This window comes from Nycticebus coucang, chromosome 6 (assembly GCF_027406575.1).
Source record: "Nycticebus coucang isolate mNycCou1 chromosome 6, mNycCou1.pri, whole genome shotgun sequence".
In the NCBI taxonomy this organism is placed as follows: domain Eukaryota; kingdom Metazoa; phylum Chordata; class Mammalia; order Primates; family Lorisidae; genus Nycticebus; species Nycticebus coucang.
Genome location: NC_069785.1, coordinates 123536526 through 123560591, shown reverse-complemented (window position 1 = coordinate 123560591; position 24066 = coordinate 123536526). Strand labels below are relative to the sequence as shown.

At 46.8% G+C, this 24066-nt stretch overlaps 2 protein-coding genes across 3 annotated transcripts; one reads left to right on the top strand and one right to left on the bottom strand.

The window, feature by feature from the left end:
• On the top strand, positions 1–3332 carry RPS25 (ribosomal protein S25). 2 transcript variants are annotated; one of them, XM_053595262.1, is made up of 5 exons: positions 1–155; positions 409–504; positions 1570–1753; positions 3093–3192; positions 3282–3332. In XM_053595262.1, the coding sequence occupies exons 1-4, from the start codon at positions 153–155 to the stop codon at positions 3185–3187; spliced, it is 378 nt and encodes a 125-aa protein (XP_053451237.1). In that variant the 5' UTR covers positions 1–152; the 3' UTR covers positions 3188–3192; positions 3282–3332. The 2 variants fall into 2 exon arrangements, with proteins under 2 accessions (XP_053451237.1, XP_053451236.1); XM_053595261.1 differs by having other exon boundaries at positions 2–155; positions 3093–3332.
• On the bottom strand, positions 3299–22578 carry CENATAC (centrosomal AT-AC splicing factor). Its single transcript, XM_053595250.1, has 11 exons — positions 22383–22578; positions 22115–22278; positions 21608–21706; positions 8190–8256; positions 8051–8113; positions 7661–7725; positions 7406–7511; positions 6328–6358; positions 3771–3860; positions 3561–3693; positions 3299–3480 (listed from the first exon to the last, which is right to left on the bottom strand). The coding sequence occupies exons 1-11, from the start codon at positions 22500–22502 to the stop codon at positions 3420–3422; spliced, it is 999 nt and encodes a 332-aa protein (XP_053451225.1). The 5' UTR covers positions 22503–22578; the 3' UTR covers positions 3299–3419.
• Positions 22579–24066: the final 1488 nt, after the last annotated feature.

Genomic DNA, 24066 nt, shown 5'->3' with positions numbered 1-24066 from the left:
CCGAGAACGTCCGCCAGTGCGTGGCTCCTCCCCTTGCCCCGGAAGTACTCACGGCGGTCGGAGGTTTCTGGGTTTGTTCGTCAACGGCGCTTCCTTTTTGTCCGACATCTTAGCCAGGTTGCGGTAGTGGCAGCTCCTCTCCTAGCTTCGCAATGGTGAGCCTCAGTGGCCTGAAGTCGGCGGGGTGTGAGGGCGGCATGACGCTAGCTCTCAGTGGAGGCAGCATGGACGGGAGGGCTCATTGGGCTGCCGGGCTGAGTCTCTAGGCGGGCGCAGCTGTTACTTGTCTTCACCCATGTGCTCTGGTTGTGGCGTTTGCGGAGCGGGGGGTAGGGGGGAGAGGGTGCTGCATTAGGGGAGCTCGGGGCTACTGTGTGACCAGACTGCGTTTCGCCTCAACTCCTACAGCCGCCCAAGGACGACAAGAAGAAGAAAGATGCCGGAAAGTCGGCCAAGAAAGACAAAGACCCAGTGAACAAATCTGGAGGCAAGGCCAAAAAGAAGGTAGGCGTGAATCCCGCCCTCAGAGTGAAAGGTACTGGGGGTGCCCTCCCCTGCTACTTTAGTGTTGTGACATCTTAGGTTGTGGGTTTTTTAAATTTGAGACAGTCTCACTCTGTTGCCCTGGGTAGAGAGCTGTGGCGTCGTTGCTCGCAGCAACCTCAAACTCCTGGGCTTAAGTGATTCTCTGGTCTCAGTCTCCTGAGTAGCTGGGACACTATGGGCGCCTGCCATACCGCCTGGCTGTTTTTAGAGACGGGGTCTCACTCTTACTCAGGCTGGTCTCGAACTCGTCAGCTGAAGCAATCCGCCCATCTCAGCCTTTCAAAGCGTTGGGATTACCGGCGTAAGCCACCGCACCTGGCCTAGTTTGTGTGTGTTAGAGTCAGGCGTTATTACAGTCTAACTTACCGTCGTCATTCTTCGTGTACTCGCTATAGGATCAGAATTCTTTTTTTTTTTTCCTCATTTGAAAGATTGCACAGTATATGTTTCTTAAGGTCATGGATGTGAAACAAATGTGTATAAAGTGTTAGTGTCAGTGCCTAGGACTTGTTATTTTTAACAGATCCTGTGGGGCTCAGCCCATATTCCAAAGCCCCAGAGATATGTCATTTATTTTTGTAATCTATAATTGACTTTTTTTTTTTTTTTTTTTTTTTGAGACAGTCTCATTCTGTTGCTCTGGATAGAGTGCTGTGTCCTCAGTCTCTGGAGTAAGTGGGAATATAGGTGCAGGTTGCCCAGCTAGGCTTTGTTTTTGTTTTTTGCAGTTTTTGGCCAGGGCTGGGTTTGAACCGGTCACCTCCGGCATATGGGGCCGGTGCCCTACTCCCTTGAGCCACAGGCGCCACCCAGCTAGGCTTTTTTTTTTTCCTTCCTAATTTTTGTAGAAACGAGGTCTCACTGTTGCTTAGCTAGTCTGGAACTCTTGAGTTTAAGCAATCCACCCACACCTGGCCTGTAATTTACATTTGATAATAATGGGAGAGATTTGACATAGATTGTACAGGAGGGAAAGAGTGCTTCTGCCAGCAATACTGACTTCTTGTTTTGTTTGGTGAGCAGAAGTGGTCCAAAGGCAAAGTTCGGGACAAGCTCAACAACCTAGTCTTGTTTGACAAAGCTACGTATGACAAACTCTGTAAGGAAGTTCCCAACTATAAGCTTATCACTCCAGCTGTGGTCTCTGAGAGACTGAAGATTCGAGGTTCCCTGGCCAGGGCAGCCCTTCAGGAGCTCCTTAGTAAAGGTAAGGATTATGTTGTGCTGATGTGTTTTTGCTGGTTTAATTGTCTTAAGTATGTTAGCAATCTTACTAAATACTTTCATTGGAAAAGCAGGGTTCCCCCAAAAAGATATAGCCTGTTATTCTGACCATGAGCTATTAGTAGTATAAAATTTTTTTTTTTTTTTTTTGTAGAGAGTTTCACTTTCTTGCCCTCGGTAGAGTGCCGTGGCCTCACACAGCTCACAGCAACCTCCAACTCCTGGGCTTAGGCAATTCTCCTGCCTCAGCCTCCCGAGTAGCTGGGACTACAGGCGCCTGCCACAACGCCCGGCTATTTTTTTGTTGCAGTTTGGCCGGGGCTGGGCTTGAACCCACCACCTTTGGTATATGGGGCCGGCACCCTGCTCACTGAGCCACAGGCGCCGCCCTAAATTATTTTTTTTTTAAGAGACAGAGTCTCACTTTACTGCCTTCAGTAGAGTGCCATGATGTCACAGGACTCACAGCAACCTCTAGCTCTTGGGCTTATGCGATTCTCCTGCCTCAGCCTCCCAAGCAGCTGGGACTACAGGTGCCCGCCACAACGCCCGGCTATGTTTTGGTTGCAGTTCAGCCAGGGCTGGGTTTGAACCTGCCACCCTCGGTATATGGGGCCAACGCCTTACTGAGCCACAGGTGCTGCCCAGTAGTATTAATTCTTAATGTTTTATTTCTGAAATAAGTTCTTAGTGGGGTTCTTAGCCACTTTTTTTTGTTGTTGTTGCAGTTCGGCCGGGGCTGGGTTTGAACCCATACCCTCGGTATATGGGGCCGGCGCCCTACTCACTGAGCCACAGGCGCCGCTACTCTTAGCCACTTTTTTGTCATGAATCCCCTGTAGTAGTTTGTTGAGGCTCAAGGATCCTTCATGTTTCGAGTGAAAAAGCATAGAATTGCAGAGGCAATAGTTAAAATTTTCAAGAAACTGTTTTGCAATATCAAAAATGTTCAAAACCTTGTGGTGAAGTAATTCTTATGTTGGGTCTGATTAGCATTTCATATTTTTGAAAAATAGTGGCAAGTATAATATATAAATAGTTGTTACCAAAATGCTAGAGTGTGGCTATTCCAAAAGCAGTGATGAGCTTTAATTTAAAGGATAAGTGAAGGTAGGGCGGCGCCTGTGGCTCAGTCGGTAGGGCGCCGGCCCCATATACCGAGGGTGGCGGGTTCAAACCCGGCCCTGGCCAAACTGCAACCAAAAAATAAAGAAAGGATAAGTGAAGGTAGATGATCATCAAAAGCCAAACTGTTTCAAATTAAGTAATTATGTTTCAGGTAGGGATAGAAAGCATATTGACAACCTATCTTTTCTCCCTAGGCCTTATCAAACTGGTTTCAAAGCACAGAGCTCAAGTAATTTACACCAGAAATACCAAGGGTGGAGATGCCCCAGCTGCTGGTGAAGATGCATGAACAGGGTGAGCAGGAACTGAGGGACTCAACTGTAAGAAGTACACATTCCCTTTGCAAGGCTATAGTTTTGACTCTTTTTAAAATTTTTTTACAGGTCCAACCAACCATATATTTGGAAAAATAAAACTTTATTGAACAAATGAAAGGGTCTGTCTGTTTCCTAAGAAAGGCAATAATAGTGGGTTTGGATGTATTGACTTGGCAGGAAGACTTAGTAGTTGGTAGAGCACAATTAGCTTTTTTCTTTGTGTGACTGTTTGTTCCTTGCTGCAGCTTCAGTTTTGAATTGGTGCCTGGAAGGAGATGAAGGGTTAACAGGTTAAAGAGATCTCCACAGGGGTGGAAGATTGGACACTTGGCATAGAACCCCTACCTGGACTGCCAGCGGCGTCCATTATTCCATACTCGACCAAAAGAGGGTAACCAGCCTGCACTGGTGCTGGAACTGTGATCAAAGTTGGCCCCAACTCGGTCAGGGGGAAGTTTCTTCAGTTTCTGTTTCTCTTCTGTGTAATAAGAAAATAGTTTTGAGTGAAGATTATTATTAGAGAACTTTCTGCCTGTATTGGATTAGCTTGCTTACTTTCTTTAAGAAATTCTTCATAGGATGGTCCTATTTGTTGATTCTCAGAGATGTATTCCTCATCTTGGACCAACCAGGGAGGTGTGGCACCTGGAAAAGGAAGGCTCATTAAGGAAACAGTAAGTTAGGCCACGTCTGTAATCTTGGCACTCTAGGAGGCTGAGGCAGGTGGACGGACTGCTTGAGCTCATTTGAGACCAGCCTGAGCAAAAAGTGAGACTCCCATCTCTGCTAAAAATGGAAAAGCTGAGGAAAGAGGATTGCTTGAGCCTGAGTTCGAAGTTGCTGTGAGCTATGACACCACCACACGCTACCCAGGGGACAGTCTTTTTTTGAGTTTCAGCTATCATGAAACATGCTCTAGTTGTTAACTCGCCTCCTAATAAAAACAGGTGTGGTGAATCATAACCTATATATAATTCTAGCACTCTGGGAGGTCAGTGTGGGGGGGTCACTTGAGCTCAGGAGTTTAAGACCAGCTTGAACAAGAGCGAGACCCCTAGGGCAGCGCCTGTGGCTCAAGGAGTAGGGTACCAGCCCCATATACCGGAGTTGGCAGTTCAAACCCAGCCCCAGGCCAAAAACTACAAAAAAAAGAGCGGGACCCCATTTCTACTAAAAACAGAAAAATGAAAACCCATCCAGGTGTGGTGGACACCTCTAGTCCCAGCTACTTGGGAGGCTGAGGGAGAAGGATCACTTGAATCCAGGAGTTTAAGCTTGCTGTGAGTCATGCTTGACACTATGGCACTCTAGCCTGGGCAATAGAATGAGACTGTCTCAAAAAAAGAATAAATGTTCAAAAGCAAAACTCAAGAATTCTAAGTTGGGGTAGCGCCTTGGCTCAGTTGGTAAGGCGCCGGCCCCATATACCGAGGGGAACCTGGCCCCGGCTGAACTGCAACCAAAAAATAGCTGGGCTTTGTGGTGGGCGCCTGTTGTAGTCCCAGCTACTCGGGAGGCTGAGGCAAGAGAATCGCTTAAGCCCAGGAGTTGGAGGTTGCTGTGAGCTATGTGATGCCATGGCACTCTACCTACCAAGGGCCATAAAGCGAGACTCTGTCTCTACAAAAAAAAAAAAGGAATTCTAAGTTGAAGACCATAGGCTCATTTAAAGCAACATACCTTGCTTACATGTGATATACTGTTTTTTTAAATAGCTTTAATCCTTTTATTTCCAGTGGTTTCTGTGAATAACACCTTTTTGAAGGTGGTTTCTTAGCCTTTCAGTGATTTCTCACTGTAACCAAACATTCTGGCAGCTGACCTCTAGCAAAAAATTATGCAAAAATATTTTATTAAGACAGCATGTAAAAAAAAAAAGATAGCATGTAATACTTTTACTTCTTAGTAATCAAGGATTAAAAATAACTGACATGTAACATACTGTACACATTGAAATTTGATAATTTTTTGTTGTTGTTGTTGCAGTTTGGCAGGGGCTGGGTTTGAACCCGCCATCCTTGGCATATGGGGCTGGCTTTTTTTGTTGTTGTTGCAGTTTGGCTGGGACTGGGTTTGAACCCGCCACCCTCGGCATATGGGGCCGGCGCCCTACTCACTGAGCCACAGGCGCCGCCAATAATTTTTTTTTTTTTTTTTTTTTGAGACAGAGTCTCACTTTGTTGCCCTTGGTAGAGTGCTATGGCATCATAGCTCACAGCATCTGCTAACTCTTGGGCTCAAGCAAGTCTCTTCCTTCAGTCTCCCAAGTAGCTACAGGTGCCCACCACAATGCCTGGCTATTTTTAGAGACTGGGTCTTGCTCTGGCTCAGGCTGATCTTGAACTCATAAACTCAGGTAAACCACCTGCCACGGCCTCCCAGAGTGCTAAGATTATAGGCATGAGCCACCGCGCCCAGCCTAAAATTTGATAATTTTTTGAGTGGAAACCATCACAATTAAGACCTCCAAGTTGTGCTCTGCCTCATTAAAATCCTTCCTATTCCTCCTTGTGCCTTTCCCTCTGTTCCATGGTATTTCTATAAATAATGTGTGCTTTGGGGAGGGGGGTAGCACATCTGGCCTTTAGTTTGAGATTAATCTGTGTCACAATAATTCCTTCACTTTTGAATGCTATTATTTATCCATTTACCTGTTAGTGGACATTTGCATTGTTTCCAGTAAAGCTTGGGTACCAGTACATAGGCTTTCTTTTCTCCTGAGTACTCAGAATGAAATGGCTGGATAATATGGTAGGTGCACATTGAACTGCTCTCTAAAGTAATTGTACCATTTTACATTCTCACCAGCAGTGCATGACAGTTTCAGTTATCCACATCAACACCTTACCCTTAGTCTGTATCAGTCTTTTAGTCATTCTGATAGGTACATAGTACTATCTTATCGTGATTTTCATTTGCGTTTCCTTAAGGACTAATGATGAAAACCTATTCATATGTGTTTATTGGGTGTTTTCTTACTTAGTTTTGAGAGCTCTTTGTATAGTCTGGGTATAAGTCCTTTATCAGATACATATGCTTTATCTCAGACAACTTTTTATTCTAAAAAGAATAACTGTCTCTCAGAGTTTTAGAAATATTGCCTATATCTTACCTGAGTGAATGTTACCAACTCCTGGTATATCCTGTAGTTAGAAATGGGGGGAAAGAAAACTTAGGTAAGAAAGCCAAGAGATGATAGGATACTCATAATTAGAGACAAAGCCACCTTTAAAGGAGACGGGCATAATGACTGCAGCCACAGTGCTAATTCTGCACCCTAGTTGATATTAAATCTTAAAAGCACAAATAAATCACTGAAAGTACTGTCCTTGAGAGGCTCACAGTCTCAGTTGTGGACATGTCCAAAAGTACAGTGCCTACTATATGCCAGGTGAACAAAACCTTGTCCTCGGAGAACATAGATAAGGTTAGGGAAGAGAACCTGGTGCTACATCCATATCTAATCAAGATAGATGAGCATTCTATGAAAAAGTAACATTTGAGCTAAGAGTTGAAAGAAAGTAACATTTTGAACTAGATCACAGGGAAAGAAAGCATATTTTAGGCAGTGGCAACTTAAAGGCTGGGAGTAATATAGTATAACGTGGAAAATAGGGTATGAAATTACAGCTGATAGAGTGATTTTTCTGTATGTTTTAGGCAGGATTGCAGGGGGAGCAGAAATTGTCCCCAGGTTGAAGAGAAGTGGACAGGAGGTAAAACTGACTTGACAAGATACAGAAGGAGAGGGCGGCGCGGGTGGCTCAAGGAGTAGGGCGCCGGTCCCATATGCCAGAGGTGGCGGGTTTAAACCTAGCCCCGGCCAAAAACCATAAAAGAAAAAAAAAGATATAGAAGGAGAAAAAGATTTGCGTTTATAGTGACTGAAAATAAGAGTGGTTGGGGTTAGTTTCGGGTGCCTCTGGGATATTTAAGTATAAATGTCCTGTATTTGCTAAAGATGGCAAAATTTAGGAGTTGCCACATGATAGTAACAGGTGTGGATAAGATCACCATGGAAGGTGAGGAAAGAGGTGTAGGAACACAATATTAGGGAACAGCACACTAAGAGGGAAAAGCCTCTTCTGGAGACGGAATGGCCAGGATAATATATAGGCAGAAAAATCAGAGGATGAGTCCTGAGACCTAAGGGGGCACTGGCCTTCTTCTAACTTGCTTATCCATTATACCTGATGGCCAATGAACGTTAGAGGTTGTCCTGTCTCCATCCAGTCAAGCTCTGGAGTTTGTGGTAGTTCCAAGTATGAGGACTGTTGTGAGCTGGAGGTAACATGGCTGAAAAAGACAAACATGAGTCAGGCTAGCAGATGAAGTCCTTGAGCAGTGAAGATGGTAAAGATCGGATCTGTTCCCATTTCCCAGCCGAAAGTATGCAGAACACTAAGATGTCAAACTCCCAGTAAAAGATTCCCTAACAATCTTACCTGTTTGTCCCTTTCCAGCTTCCAGGTGCTGAAGAGCCCTCTTCTGGGTCTGGCACTGCCTGAGGCTGAGTTTGATTCAGGAAAAACAAATGTGTCTGGGATGTTTAAGCACCTGCTTAGGCAATGACCCTACCATCATTTAGACCCCAGTATCACAGGAAGGCAACAAATTGGCATATGAAGGGTACTACCCATCTTGCAAATTCTTCCCTCCCAGGCCTATCTGCATCTTCACTGACTAGGCCTGACCCCTGGCGTACAGGTAAGGGAATTCAAGCCAAGCAGATGAACGATTCTTTCAGAAGAGCTGGTTCATGAAATGGCTAGACCTGGGAAAGCCAGGGATTAGTGAATTTGGATACTGCTCTGGATCCTCCGAGGGAAACCAACCTCTAAGACAGACCGAACCACTTCCTGCCGGCTCTGCTCCACCTCGCGGATCTGAGCTGCCATCTGTGGGGGAGAAGATGCTTAGACAGGCACAGGATCATGGGGGCTGGTTCCTTCAGAGGCCTTTCATGTAACTTACTTCTTTGATCACCTCATCCTCTTTTTCTTCATAGGAATCCAAACCTTTCACCATGGATTTCTTGAATCTAAAAAGAAAAGGGGCAAATCAGCATAGAACCCATCCACCCACCATTTGTGGAAAGCTTCTCAGGAGATTTTTCCAGACAGTCTTGCTCTGTCAAGTGACCTAGCCTACCTTATAGTGACCTTAAACTCCCTTGAGTAGCTGGGGAGGTACAGGTGGATACCACCGCACTTGCCTTATTTTCTTATTTTCGGTAGAGAACAGGGCCTTACTTTGCTCAGGCTGATCTCAAAGTCCTGACCTCAAATGATCTCCCACCCTGGCATGATTACAGGCCTCATTGCTAAGTCACTGCATCCAGCCTTTTTTTTTTTTTTTAATTTTGAGGAATTTCAAATTCAGAATCAGGAATAGTACAGTGAAGTATATACCTCTCACCTGGATTCACTGTGAACATTTTGCCATAATGGTTCCACTTTTCCCTTTTCTCCAGATACATATTTTTTTTTTTTTTTTATTGTTGGGGATTCATTGAGGGTACAATAAGCCAGTTACACTGTCTCCAGATACATATTAACCCTAAAGATTTATTTATTTATTTATTTATTTGAGATAGAGTCTTATTATGTCGCCCTCGGTAGAGTGCTGTGACGTCACAGCTCACAGCAACCTTCAAGTCTTGGGCTTAAGCAATTCTCTTGCCTTAGTCTCCCAAGTATCAGGGACTACAGGTGCCCGCCTATTTTTCTGTTGCACTTGTCATTGTTATTTAGCAGGCCTGGGCTGGATTTGAACTGCCTGCCTCAGTGTATGTGGCCGGTGCCCTGCCCATTTAACTATGTAAGCCCCAAATAAAAATTTAATCATGCCGGGCGCGGTGGCTCACGCCTGGGAGCCAGCACTGTGGGAGGCTGAGGAGGGAGAATCGCTTGAGCTCAGGAGTGTGAGACTCGCCTGAGCGACAGTGAGACCCTGACTTGTGAAAAAAATGGAAAAACCCAGCTGGGCGCCGCACGCCTGTAATCCCAGAGGCTTCCAGAGGCTGAGGCAGTGGGGTGCCAGCAGCCCAAGTCTGAGGTTGTGGTAGTGAACTACCACGCCCATTGCACTCTGCTCAGGGGCATAGGGTGGGACCCTGTCTCAAAAAAGAAAAAAAATTAATCATATGACTAAGCCTAAATACTTCAGCATATATCTCCTGTGAATTGGAACATTCTTACAATCACAATACCATAACCACAATCAGTTTTTTTTTGTTTTTTTTTTTTTTTGAGACAGAGCCTCAAGCTGTCACCCTGGGTAGCGTGCCATGGCATTACAGCTCACAGCAAACTTCAACTCCTGGGCTCAAGGGATTTTCCTGCCTTTGTCTGCCAAGTAGCTGGGATTACAGGCGCCTGCCACAACACCCAGCTATTTTTTGGTTGCATCCATTGTTGTTTGGCGGACCAGGGCTGGATTCGAACCCGCCAGCTCAGGTGTATGTGGCTGGCACCTTAGCCGCTTGAGCCACAGGCACCGGGCCTCATTTTTTTTAAAGACATAGTCTTACTCTTGCCCTGGGTAGAGTGCCATGCTGTCATAGCTCACAGAAACCTCAAACTCCTGGCCTCCTAAGTAGCTGAGACTACAGGTGCCCACCATGATGCCTGGCTAGTTTTACTTTATTTTTATTTTTTTTTTTGAGACAGAGCCTCAAGCTGTCGCCCTGGGTAGAGTGCCTTGGCATCACAGCTCACAGCAACTTCCAACTCCTGGGCTCAAGCGACTCTCATGCCTCCATCTCCCAAGTAGCTGGGACTACAGGCGCCCGCCACAAGGCCTGGCTATTTTTTGGTTGCAGCTGTCGTTTGGTGGGCCCGGGCTGGATTCTAACCAGCCAGCTCAGGTATATGTGGCTGGTGCCTTAGCTGCTTGAGCCTTTTTTTTTTTTTTGGAGACAGTCTTACTTTGTTGCCCACAGTAGAGTGCCACGGCTTTACAGCTCACAGCAACCTCAAACTTGGGCTCCAGTGATCCTCTTGCCTCAACCTCCCAAGTAGTTGGGACTACTGGTGCCTGTCACAATGCCTAGCTATTTATAGAGATTGGAGGTCTCACTTTTGCTCAGGCTAATCTCAAACTCCTGAGCTCAGATGATCCACCCACTCGGCCTTCCAGAGTGCTAGAATTACAGGCGTGAGCCACTGTGCCTGGTCCAGTTACTCTTTTTGACATTCGGATTGTCCCATATTTGGCTACTGAGTATAGATATACAGCTTATATGTCCATAGATTTGAGTGTATGTAGTCCGTACTCCAATTTCCCCTGTTGTCTCAAAAATGTGTATTATACCTTCTCTCCTTCACCCCCAATCCCAAGGTCCAACAAAAGGTCACATGTGGAATTTTGACTCTTAGGTCTCTCTAGTCCTCCTCCAGTTTAGAAGTAGTCCTACTTCTTTGAATCCTTTGAAGAATTCAGGCCAGATGTTTCACACAATCCAAAATTCTTAATTCTTCAGTTTCCTGGGTAGTAAGATTCAGGTTGATAAAGCTTTCTGGCAGAAATATCACATTAATGAAACTCCCACTGCCTCATATCAGGAGGCATATGAAGTGTCAAAACTGTTCACCCTTTGTTACCAATGCCTCGCATGACTACTTAACCATTATAACGGCACAGTTTAATCTGTGGTTTAAAACTTTGACACTGATGAATACTGTTTCTTTATGCATTCATTCATAATTTTTACATAAATCAGTATTTGGGGGGTGCAAAAATGGTGATTTTTAATTATATTATTTCTTTGTTCACTAGTTGGCATTTTTCAGTAAAAGATGATCTTATTTCTTTTTTTTAAAAGCAGTATTATGGATGTTGATTATTTTTTTCTATATTTGGTATGTTATGATCAGGGAGGCCACATAGTCTAGTTTGTCCATAGAGTCATGGTTTGTCTGCTGTCCTGGTATAATTATCATAAGGATCCCTGTGAAGTTTCAAAGTTATCGTTAGGTTTGGATAAAAACCTATATGATCACCCTAGTTATATGCTGTAATTTATTACTATCATTATTTGGCTAGTAAGAACCCTTTGCGGCGCCTGTGGCTCAAGGAGTAGGGCGCCAGTCCCATATGCCGGAGGTGGCGGTTCAAACTCAGCCCTGGCCAAAAACCACACACACAAAAAAAAACCCTTAAAACTAGCTCTTAGGGCAGCGCCCGTAGCTCCTTGGGTAGGGTGCCAATCACTACACCAAGGCTGGCGGGTTCAAACCCAGCCCAGGCCAGCTAAAAAAAAACAACTGCAACAACAGCAAAACAAAACAACAACTGGGCATTGTGGAGGGCACCTATAGTCCCAGCTACTTAGGAGGCTGAAGCAAGATAATAACGTGAGCCCAAGAGTTTGAGGTTGCTATGAGCTGTCACGCCACGGCACTCTACCCAGGGTGACAGCTTAAGACTCTGTCTCAAACAAATAACAACCCCCCCCCCAAAAAAAAATACAGCTCCTATGTCCTCTGCACCTGATTTCATTAATCCGCACACTTTTTTGCTTTTAGCACAAGACCTTCTAGGAACAGCACATACTTAAACTGCTCCAAACCTAAAATCAACCATCTCTCCAGTGAGACCTGGATCCTTTTGTTAGAAAACAGTATTTACAAGTCTAGAACTGAGTGCTAGCAAATATCTTTTTTTTTTTTTTTTTGAGACAGAGTCTCAAGCTGTCACCCCTGGTAGAGTGCCATGGTGTCATAGCTCACAGCAACCTCCAACTCTTGGATTCAAGCAATCCTCTTGCCTCAGTTCTTCTATTTTTAGTAGAGATGGGATCTCACTTTTGCTCAGCTGGTTTCAAACTGGTGAGCTCGGGCAACCCTACTGCCTTGGCCTCTCAGAGTGCTAGGATTACAGCATGAGCCACCATGTCCAGCAGCAAAGACTTTATTGCTACACAGTGTCATGCTTGTGGCTCTTTCGGAGTACAAAGCTTTTTTCCCTGAAATCACAAATTCATAACCTCCCTATTCAAATCCCTTCATTTCTTGTTTCTTCCTTCTGCTATAGTGAAAGCTCTGCTTCCTAACAATATATTTGCAGATGTTTTATCCAACAATACACATGAAAAGGTTTCAGAATAACCAATACCACTATCATGGTGCTGGTGTCCTGGAAAACTTGCACATGAGCGTGCAGACACACACATATATAGGCAATAGCTTGAACCATAATTAATCAAAGTCTTGGCTGAATGCCTTGTGTGACCCTCCTAGACACAAGAGGATGGGAGGCCTGTATTCAGTTGCTATAAGGCCACCTCCTGCTTGCCTCTATCTCACCTGGAAGGCTGTCATGAGGCAGTTTCTCATCAGCTCCCAGTTTCCGCTTTACCTCTCTCAGAGTAGAGCTGCAGAATATAAAACCACTTAGCTTTTTTTTTTTTTGTAGAGACAGAGTCTCACTTTATAGCCCTCGGTAGAGTACCGTGGCCTCACACAGCTCACAGCAACCTCCAACTCCTGGGCTTAAGCGATTCTCTTGCCTCAGCCTCCCGAGTAGCTGGGACTACAAGCGCCCGCCACAACGCCCGGCTATTTTTTGGTTGCAGTTTGGCCGGGGCCGGGTTTGAACCCGCCACCCTCGGTATATGGGGCCGGCGCCTTACTGACTGAGCCACAGGCGCCGCCCAAACCACTTAGCTTTTAAAAAAATTATCAGGATGGGTGGCACTTGTGGCTCAGTGAGTAGGGCACCGGCCCCATATACTGAGGGTGGCGGGTTCAAACCCGGCCCCGGCAAACTGCAACAAAAAAATACCCAGGCATTGTGGTGGGCGCCTGTAGTCCCAGCTACTTGGGAGGCTGAGGCAAAAGAATTGCCTAAGCCCAAGAGCTGAAGGTTGCTGTGAGCTGTGATGCCACGGCACTCTACCGAGGGCGATAAAGTAAGACTCTATCTCTTAAAAAAAAAAAAATTATCAAGAGGTGGTGCCCGTAGCTCAGTGGGTAAGGCAACGGCCACATACACCCAGGCTGGCAGGTTTGAACTTGGCCTGGGCAGCTAAAACAACAATGGCAACTGTGGCAAAAAAATAGCTGGGCGTTGTAGCAGGAGCCTGTAGTCCTAGCTACTTGGGAGGCTGAGGCCAGAGAATCACTTAAGCCCAAGAGTTGGGAGGTTGCTGTGAGCTATGACGCCATGGCACTCTACCCAGGGCGACAGCTTGAAACTCTCTCTCAAAAAAACAGAAAAAAAAAATTATCAAGTAAAAATAAATTTAAAAAACAAAAAACCCCACTTACTTGCAGACTCGATTTGGCTCCCCAGGGCTGCAGTTATCCATCCCTTTTTGTTTTAATGTGGTCTTTCTGGGTATGTGAAACAGGAAACAAGGACCCGGGAAACTGGCATGTTGGTCTCTCTTTACTGTTTGTGTCAGTACTAAAACATATAAATCTGCGGCACCTGTGGCTCAAAGGCCTAGGGCGCCGGCCCCATATGCCCAAGGTGGAGGGCTCAAACCCAGCCCCAGCCAAAAACTGCAAAAAAAAAAAAAAAAAAAGAGTGAGTGGGCCAAGTACAACACATTAGAGCATGCTGGACTTTCTGTAGACTGGCCTGGAAGGCAAATGACTGATCTCCAACCTCAAGAGAAGCTCCTGGAAATGGACTCTCCAGAAAACAGAGGAAATTAGCTTTTTTTTTTTTTTTTTTGTAGAGACAGAGTCTCACTTTATGGCCCTCGGTAGAGTGCCGTGGCCTCACACAGCTCACAGCAACCTCCAACTCCTGGGCTGAAGCGATTCTCTTGCCTCAGCCTCCCGAGTAGCTGGGACTACAGGCGCCCGCCACGACGCCCGGCTATTTTTTGGTTGCAGTTTGGCCGGGGCCGGGTTTGAACCCGCCACCCTCGGTATATGGGGCCGGCGCCCTACCGACTGAGCCACAGGCGCCGCCCGAAATTAGCTTTTTTAAAAAACTTAGTGTGAGATTAAAAAATACATGTATGTATTTGAAGGCACTGAGGACCAGAAGAAAGTTTTGGGCTTTTAGCAGACCCCTCCATATTTTGTTTCCATTACCCTGCATGTGCTTATGCCTATTCAGAGTCTCTAGACTTTTTTTTTTTTTTTGAGACAGAGTCTTATTACATCACCCTCAGTAGAGTGTGGTGGCATCATAGCCCACAGCAGCTTCAAACTCTTGGGCTTAAGTAATTCTCTTGCCTCAGCCTCCCAAGTAGCTGGGACTACAGGTGCCCACCACAACACTTGGCTTTTTTTTGTTGTTATAGTTGTCATTGTTTAGCTGGCCCGGGCCGAGTTTGAACCAGCCAACCTGGGTGTACATGTCTGGTGCCCTACCCACTGAACTATAGGTGCCACACTCTCTAGACAACTTTTTATAAAAAGTCTCCTGCCTGGGGTAGTGGTACATACTGTAATTGCAACTACTTGGGAGAGTCACTTCAGCCCATGAGTTCCAGACCAGTCTAGGCAACATAAAAAGACCGTTTCAAAAAAAATACATCTGAGGGCAGCGCCTGTGGCTCAGCGGGTAGGGCGCCGGCCCCATATGCCGAGGGTGGCGGGTTCAAACCCAGCCCCGGCCAAACTGCAACAACAACAACAAAAAATAGCCAGGCGTTGTGGTGGGTGCCTGTGGTCCCAGCTACTTGGGAGGCTGAGTCAAGAGAATCGCCTAAGCCCAAGGATTTGGAGGTTGCTGTGAACTGTGTGACACCACGGCACTCTACCGAGGGCAATAAGGTGAGACTGTCTCTACAAAAAAAAAAAAAAAAAAAAAAATCTGAAAATCATTATAGTTACATAATCTACCTTTTTTATTTTATTTTTTTGTAGAGACAGAGTCTCACTTTACCGTCCTCGGTAGAGTGCCATGACATCACAGGACTCAGGGCAACCTCCAGCTCTTGGGCTTCCGTGATTCTCCTGCCTCAGCCTCCTGAGCAGCTGGGACTACAGGCGCCTGCCACAACACCCAGCTATTTTTTTGTTGCAGTTCAGCCGGGGCCTGGGTTTGAACCCGCCACCCTCGGTATATGGGGCTGGCACCCTACTCACTGAGCCACAGGCGCCACCCATCTACCTTTTTTTATTGAGGCAGAGTCTTACTTTGTCACCCTCAGTAGAGTGCTGTCGCGTCAGAGCTCACAGCAACCTCAAACTCTTGGGCTCAAGTGATTTTCTTGCCTCAGCCTCCCTGGTAGCTGGGACTATAAGTACCTACACAATGCCTGGCTATTTTTTTTTTTTTTTTGTTATTGTTGTTACTTAGCAGGCCTGGGCCAGGTTGGAACCCCACTCCAGGAGCATGTGGCCAGCTCCCTAACCACTGAGCTATGGGCGCCACACCCTCTTTCTTGAGACAGAATGTTGACTTTGTCACCCTAGGTAGAGTGCTGCGGCATCATAGCTCACAGCAAACTCAAACTCTTGGGCTCAAGTGATTCTCTTGTCTCAGCCTTCCGAGTAGCTGAGACTACAGGCACTCGCCGTAGGCCTAGCTATTTTAGAGATGGGGTCTCACACTTGTTCAGGCTGGTCTCGAACCTATGAGCTCAGGCAATCCACATGCCTCACCTCCAAGAGTGCTATAGTATTACAGTCATGAGCCACCATGCCCCACCCATAATCTACCCCTACAGAGTTTTTCTTTTCTTTTCTTTTTTTTTTTTTTCAGTTTTTGGCTGGGGCTGGGCTTGAAGCCACCACCTCTGGCATATGGGGCCAGCGCCCTACTCCTTTGAGCCACAGGTGCTGCCCTGCCCTACAGAGTTTTTCAAAATTATAGTGCTAAAATGATTTCTGATAAAATGGTCCGTAACTCAACTAGAAAATAAAAATACAGAATGAGAGAATAAGCAGAGTATTCATGAAACCTTTGAGAAAGATGAAACCATTATGTAGAGTTTTCTACTTTCCAATAGGAAATTGCTTTTTACAGTTACAAAAACTTTTTCTTTTCTTTTTTTGAGACAGAGTCTCTATTGCTCCAGGATAGAGTGCTGTGGCATCATAGCTCACAGCAACCTCTTAACTCCTGGGCTCAAGCAATCCTCTTGCCTCATCCTCCCAAGTAGCTGGGACTATAGGTACCTCTATGGAGTGTGAAGTGGCAAGAGCCTCACAGCCCGGGAGGTGCGTTCAAGGAGCGACCCCCAAACTGCTTCTCCTTTCCTAAAAAACAATAGTCCTGGCTGGGCACCTGTAGCACAGTGGTTACGGTGCCAACCACATACACCAAGGCTGGTGGGTTTGAACCCAGCCAGGGCCTCCTAAACGACAACAACTGCAACAAAAAAATAGCCAGGTGTTGTGGCGGGCACCTGTAGTCCCAGCTACCTGAGGCTGAGGCAGGAGAATCACTTGAGCCCAAGAGTTTGAGGTTGCTATGACCTTTGATGCCATGGCACTCTACTCAGAGCAACATAGTGAGTCTCTGTCTCAAAAAAAAAAAAAAAGTGCCTGTGGCTCAGTGAGTAGGGCGCCGGCCCCATATGCCGAGGGTGGCAGGTTCAAACCCAGCCCCGGCCAAATTGCAACAAAAAAATAGTCAGGCGTTGTGGTGGGCACCTGTAGTCCCAGCTGCTCGGGAGGCTGAGGCAAGAGAATTGCTTCAGCCCAAGAGTTAGAGGTTGCTGTGAGCCGTGTGATGCCAGGGTGGTACAGTGAGACTCTGTCTCTACAAAAAAAAAGAAAAACAATAACAATACTCCTTTCTCCGCTTCCTCTGCCAGAAGTCAGGTAGCTTCTGTATACTTTTCTTTTGCCTAAAAGCACACAGCCTTCTTTCCCTAAAGTTATCTTTACCCCATGTACTATTACTGGCTTTCCTTGCTAATTTGCAACATTGTTAGTATAAACAACCTTGTTTAGGTACTATATATAAAGCCATTCATACGGTTCAGTTCTGTTGGGTTTTACGGTTCAGTTCTGTTGGGTTTGGTGCTGGCTGCAGTCATCAGCTTGCCAGACCTTCCGATCCCATCCTTATCTCTTGGTGATCTTTGTCTCCTGTGTGTTTTATTTCTTCATCCCCCCACCATTCCCACTTTGGTACATTTACTCTTTGCACTGGATCAAGAAAACCCACCACAACACCCGGCTTTTTTTTTTTTTTTTGCTCTTTTTGGCCAGGGCTGGGTTTGAACCCTCCACCTTGGGCATATGGGGCCGCTTCCCTACGCCTTTGAGCCATAGGCGCCACCCCCGGCTATTTTTTTTAAGAGATGGGGCCTCGCTCTTGCTCAGGGTGATCTCGAACTCCTGAGCTCAAGTAATCTACCCGCCTCAGCCTCCCAGACTGCTGGGATTACAGGTGGGAGTCACCTGCCCAGCCCAGCGTACTTCTGTAAAGTTATACTAAGTGTGCTTGCCGTTCCTGCCTCCTCTTCCTGTTCGTCCACCTCTTTCATCTCTGCCTCCCTTGAGGTACCAAGACCAACTCCTCTTCTTCCTCCTCCCCTTGATGATGATGACCTTTATGATAATTTACTTCTACTTCATGTAGAAAAAATACATTTTCCTTTCCTTATGATTTTTCTTTTTCTTCGTCCTTTTCTTTTTAGAGATGGGGTGTCACTCTGTCACCCAGGCTGAAGTGCAGTAGGGGCAACCATAGCTCACTGCAGTTTTTTTTTTTTTTTTTTTTGTAGAGACAGAGTCTCACTGTACCGCCCTCAGGTAGAGTGCCGTGGCGTCACACGGCTCACAGCAACCTCTAACTCTTGGGCTTACGTGATTCTCTCACCTCAGCCTCCCGAGCAGCTGGGACTACAGGCGCCCGCCACAACGCCCAGCTATTTTTTTTTTTGTTGTTGTTGTTGTTGTTGCAGTTTGGCCGGGGCTGGGTTTGAACCCGCCACCCTCGGCATATGGGGCCGGCGCCCTACTCACTGAGCCACAGGCGCCGCCCAGCTCACTGCAGTTTTTAATTCTTTGGATTAAGCAATCTTCCTGTTTGCCTCAGCCTCCTAAACAGCTGGGACTATAGGCATAGGCCACCATGCCCGCCTTCCTTAACATTTTCTTTTTTTAGAGACAGAGTCTAACTTTATTGCCCACAGTAGAGTGTTGTGAGGTCATAGCTCACAGCAACCTCCAGCTCTTGAACTTAGGTGATTCTCTTGCCTCAGCCTCCAGAGTAGCTGGGACTACAGGCGCCCACCACAATGCCCAGCTATTTTTTTGTTGCAGTTTGCCAGGGCTGGGTTTGAACCCACCACCTTCGGTATATGGGGCCAGCACCCTACTCACTGAGCCATAGGCGCCGCCCTATTAACATTTTCTTCATAACACTTTTTTTTTCCTCTAGCTTACTTTATTGTTTAGTATATAACACAAAAACAAAATATGGGTTAGTTGTTTAGGTTATTGGTAAGGCTTTCAGTCAACAGTAGGCTATCAGTAAGGTTTTGGGGGGTAACACACAGGTTTTCAACTGTGCAGGTCAGCTCCCCTAACACTCTTGTTCAAGAGTCAATTTTGTGTGATGAAAATTTGTCAAATGGTATATAAAACCAGTGTATGGTGGAAAAACAAAAAACAAAACGAAAAAAAACTTCACAGTGGATCCCCCAATAAAACATTGAAGGCCTTAAAAAAAAGAGTCAATTGTGGGCTCAGTGCCTGTAGCTCAGTGAGTAGGACGCTGGCCACATACACTGAGGCTGGTGGGTTAGAGCCAGGCCCAGGCCTGCTAAACAACAAAGACAACTGCAAAAACAACAACGAAAAAATAGCTGGTAGGCGGCGCCTGTGGCTCAAGGAGTAGGGCGCCAGCCCCATATACCAGAGGTGGCGGGTTCAAACCAGGCCCTGGCCCAAAACTGCAGAAAATAAAAAAGAAAATAATGTTGGAAAAAAATAGCTGGGCGTTATGGTGGGTGCCTGTAGTCCCAGCTTCTTGGGAGGCTGAGGCAAGACAATCACTTAAGCCCTAGAGCTTGAGGTTGCTATGAGTTGTAATCCCACCCATTCTATGGAGGGCCACATAATGAGACTGTCTCAGGAAAAAAAAAAAAAAGGGTCAATTGTGGCTGTTCACAGTGCCTCAGGCCTGTAATCCCAGTACTCTGGGATGCTGAAGCAGGTGGATTTCTTGAGCTCAGGAATTGGAGACAAGCCTGAGCAAGAGCGAGACCCCATCTCCTAAATAGCTGGCATTGTGGTGGGTGCCTATAGTCCCAGCTACTCAGTAGGTTGGGGCAAGAGGATCATTTGAGCCCAAAATTTTGAGGTTGCTGTGAGCTATGATGCCACAGCACTCTATTCATGGTGGCAGAATAATACTGTGTCAGGCAGCACCCGTAGCTCAGTGGGTAGGGCGCCGGCCACATACACCAAGGCTGGCGGGTTCAAACCTGGCCCAGGCCAGCTAAAGCAACAATGACAACTGCAACAACAACAACAAAAATAGCCAGGCGTTGTGGCAGGCACCTGTAGTCCCACTACTGGGGAGGCTGAGGCTAGAGAATCGCTTAAGCCCAAGAGTTTGAGGTTGCTGTGAGCTATGACGCTACAGAACTCTACCGAGGGTGATGTAGTGTGACTCTGTCTAAAAAAAAAGACTGTCTCAGAAAAAGTCAATTGTGTATATATGAATTTTTTTTGTATTTTCTTTCTTATGCAAAAGGAAACATGTTCTTTCATACCTTGCTTTTCACTTCAGTCACTCCATTAAGTTCAGAGAGTCAATTATCATTCATTTATCTACCAGAAACTACATGGATATGGGTCAGGGTGTGAGGAGTAAATACTTTTTGTCCTCAGTTTCCTGTCTCCTCCCAGTCTGAACCACAGATTTGAAAGGAGTACAATGTAGGCATTTCTTTTCTTTTTTTTTTTTTTGTTTAGCAGACCTAAACAAAACCCACCAGCCCCAGTGCATGTGGCCAGCGCCCTAACCACTGAGCTACGAGCCCTGAGCCAGGCATTTCTTACTGTCCCCTCACTATTCCCCACACTAAGTAGGTAGGAATAAAATAGATACCATGAGTTTTTCTGTAACTCTGAGATCACTTGGGTTCCACAACACATAATTGTAGTATGATCCCAATTAAAGTGGCACAGTGACACTGCCTGTTCTCTCTTCAGGAAGCAGTTTAGGGCTCACACTCCCTTGATACAGACCAGCTTTCTTTATTTTCTTTTTTTTTTTTTTTCTGAGACAGAGTCTCATACTGTCACCCTGGGTAGAGTGCCCTGGCGTCACAGCTCACAGCAACCTCAAACTCTTGGGCTTAAGCAGTTCTCTTGCCCAGTCTCCCAAGTAGCTGGGACTACAGGTGCCTGCCACAATGCCCAGCTACTTTTCAGTTGTAGTTGTCATTGTTGTTTGGCAGGCCTGGGCTAGATTCAAACCCGCCAGCTACGGTGTATGAGGCTGATGCCCTAGCCACCGAGCTACAGGTGCAGAGCCACTGACCAGCTTTCTAAGTCTTCAGTTTCTCGGGGCCCTGTAAAGTCCAGTGAGAATAAAGTCCAAAACTATAAAAAGTGGGTATTGGTTGAGCACCAGTTTCTTGAGCACTATAAACAGCCTCTTTTGTTCCTAATGGAGTTTAATGTTTTCTTTTCTTTTTTGAGACAGAGTCTCACTGTGTCACCCTCAGTAGAGTGCTATAGAGTCACAGCTCACAGCAAACTCAAACTCTTGGCTGAATGATTCTCTTGCCTCAGCCTGCCAAGTAGCTGGGACTATAGGCGCCCACCACAAAGCCCAACTATTTTGAGAGATGGGGTCTCACTCTTGCTCAGGCTGGTGTGGAACTTCTGAGCTTAGGCAATCCACATCAATCGGCCTCCCAGAGTGCTGGAATTACAAGTGTGAGCCACCCTGCCTGGCCAGTATTTTCTATGCTTCACTTTTATTTAGTCGATTATAGTCAACTTTTTTTCTTTCTTTTTTTTTTTTTGTAGAGACAGAGTCTCACTTTATTGCCCTGGGTAGAGTGCTGTGGTGTCACACAGCAACCTCCAACTCCTGGGCTTAGGTGATTCTCTTGCCTCAGCCTCCCAAGTAGGTGGGACTACAGGTGCCCGCCACTACGCCCAGCTATTTTTTTGTTGCAATTTGTCCGTGGCCAGGTTTGAACCAGCTACCCTCGGTATATGGGTCCGATGCCCTACCCACTTGGCCACAGGCGCTGCCCTCAACTTTTACTATATTGCTAAATTTACTATTTGCTAAATTCCATCCCCAACTACATTATAAATCCCAAGAACACTGTTACCCTTCTTTTGTGTCCAATATAGTGCCTAGAATAGTTAAGTGCTAAGAAAAGAGTAGATACTTATGAAATCCGTACTGAACTTTCCAAAATAGAGTAAGCTCCCATAAGCTGACAAAGAGCCAGAGAATTCACTCTGCTACTTCATCTTTCATAAGCAGTGACTTACCGCGCATACTCCTGGGGGGAGATCAGAAACTTCTCTTTCATCTGGACCTCAGCTTTGTTCTCCCACCAGAATTTGTTAGTTGCTTTCTTGTGTTCTGGGCTGAGAATATAGAGGATGAATAATTTCACTTATAGATTATAAAGTAAAACTCAGATATCTAAGCATTAGGTAAGTAATGCAGACCGATCTAGGTTTCTGCCTGAGGCAAGGCTTAGAGAGGAATACTGTTATCAGTTTCTTCAAGATCTCCGGTCTCTTCCCTTCAATAAAACTGTGAGAATCTGAGAGTAGGAGATAGGCGGTAACCAAGCTGGCTTTCCCAGCTAGACCACCAGCACCCCTGAGACCGTGGGCAGCATAAGACCCCTACTCAAGGTTGGCAAGCTTGTAACTCAACCCATCCATCCCGATCCAATCACACAAAAGCGTCCTTTCTTTCACCCGCCCCAAACCCTTCCCCCACACGTGTGCGTCTGTGCTGGAGAAGGCTCCCAGCTTGGCTATCACCTGGCCAGATGCTCCAGCAGCCCTCCGTGGAGCACCGTCAGGTTTCCGTGGCTCAGGTGTTTCCGGACGTCACAGCCGCAGCACAGGCACCAGCAGCATCGCTCGTGCTCGGGCACATAGCGCTCCACCTGGGCGGCGCGGATGGCCTTGCGGGCGGCCTCCACCTGCGGGGGAAGAGGACAAGTAGGATCCCCAGGCCAAGAAGGGCACCCTCAGACCCACGCTGCACTGTCCCGCATCTCGGCCGCCTCCAGCCTCGCGTCCTCACCTGGGGCAGGAGCCTTTCCAAAGCTGCCTTCAGCTGCCGTTGGTGCTTGCGGCTGTAGACGTGTCCGCGACCACAGAAAAAAGTCTGGCGGCACAGAGGACAGCGATGCGCCGGCGTCATAGGCCCAAGACCTGGTATCTCCGCCACTAGCAGCCGATCCTTCCCCAGCCGGTGACCCCTGACCCCTCCGGGCGGGGCGAACCCAGCGGCTCCCACGGCCCCCAGCGGCCGGCAGGCGGCACTACAAACACTTTTGCGGCTGCGCAGACCTTCCCCTACCCCACCCCCTCCGCCCCGGGCCCACGGAATCAGACGTTCCCAAATCAGCGGGAGGTTGCGCGAAAAGGCACCCACGCCGCAAAGTGAGGGCTGCAGGCTATGCACGTCGCTGGACATTGGCCATGGTTGACATAACCAATCATAACTGGTATTTCTAGGCGAGCACTGTGTGTCCAGAGCTTTGCATTGATGACCTCACTAAATCCTCGCTGTAACGCTGTGTGGTGTTTTACTGGCATTTTCCAAGTGAAAAACTTGAGGGGTGAAGGAGGTGGTTGCACAGGTGTTGAGTAGTGAAGTCAGCACTTCCAGCTCTGGTGCTCTTCAGTACCGTCAGGCTGTTCGATAACACTTGCTGTACGTGACCGCGTTCTAATATCTAATCACCGTCACCCCGGAGAGATGTTCTGACCTCTGCTCCTGTGAAGCCGTAAAGAGTATGCTATAAATCGTGCACCATCATTACTGAGCAGACATTTTTTTTTTTTTTACAGACGGAGTCTCACTTTGTCGCCCTTGGTAGAGTGCCATAGCGTCACAGCTCACAGCAACCTCAAACTCCTGGGCTTGGGCGATCTCTTGTTTCAGCCTCCCAAGTAGCTGGGACTACAGGCGCCTGCCACAACGCCTGGCTATTTTTTTGTTGCAGTTTGGCCGGGCCGAGTTCAAACCCGCCACCCCTACCCTCTGAGCCACAGGCGCCGCCCGCTGAGCAGACATTTTTAATCTGTAAAAGTGCAATTGTAGTGGAAATTTTATTACTATTATTTATTTTATTTATTATTTTTGAGACAGGGTCTCAAGCTGTCGTCCCGGGTAGAGTGCCGTGGAGTCACACCTCACAGCAACTTCCAACTCTTGGGCTTAAGCAATTCTCTTGCCCCAGCTTCCCAAGTAGCTGGGACTACAGGTGCCTGCCACAACGCCCAGCTGTTTTTTGGTTTTGGTTGTCATTGTTGTTTGGCAGGCCTGGGCTGGTCCAGTGTATATGACTGGCACCCTATTCGCTGAGCTACAGGCGCCAAGCCCACTCTTTGTGATCTTAAAAACAATTGAGTCATTCACCTGTTGGCTAGTCCGGGATGGCTGAAAGCAGTTTGCCTGGGTAGCCTGCTTCTATGCACCAGCCTACCCCCATTCCTCTCTGCCTGCCATCTTGTTTTCACCTGTAGACGTCCAGTTTTCCATTCACATACTTCCTTCCTGTCTAGCCTGTAAGACAAGTCCAAAGCTACTTCTTCACTGTTAGGGAGCCAATTCATTTTTTATTTCAGGAAACCAGGTCTTGCTCTGTCATCTAGGCTGAAGTATGGTGGCATCTCCATAGCTCATACAACCTCCAACTTCTGGGCTCAGGTGATCCTCCTGGGTCAGCCTCCTTAGTAGCTGAAACTATAGGCACCTG

Coding starts and splice junctions, on each gene's coding strand:
- CENATAC (XM_053595250.1), bottom strand. CDS start 22,502: ATGACGCCGGCGCATCGCTGTCCTCTGTGCCGCCAGACTTTTTTCTGT. Junction 7,726..8,050: donor TGGTTCGGTCTGTCTTAGAG/GTTGGTTTCCCT, acceptor AATCAAACTCAG/CCTCAGGCAGTGCCAGACCC. Junction 6,359..7,405: donor TAACGTTCATTGGCCATCAG/GTATAATGGATA, acceptor TTCTAACTACAG/GATATACCAGGAGTTGGTAA.
- RPS25 (XM_053595262.1), top strand. Junction 505..1,569: donor GAGGCAAGGCCAAAAAGAAG/GTAGGCGTGAAT, acceptor TTTGGTGAGCAG/AAGTGGTCCAAAGGCAAAGT. Junction 1,754..3,092: donor TCAGGAGCTCCTTAGTAAAG/GTAAGGATTATG, acceptor TTTTCTCCCTAG/GCCTTATCAAACTGGTTTCA.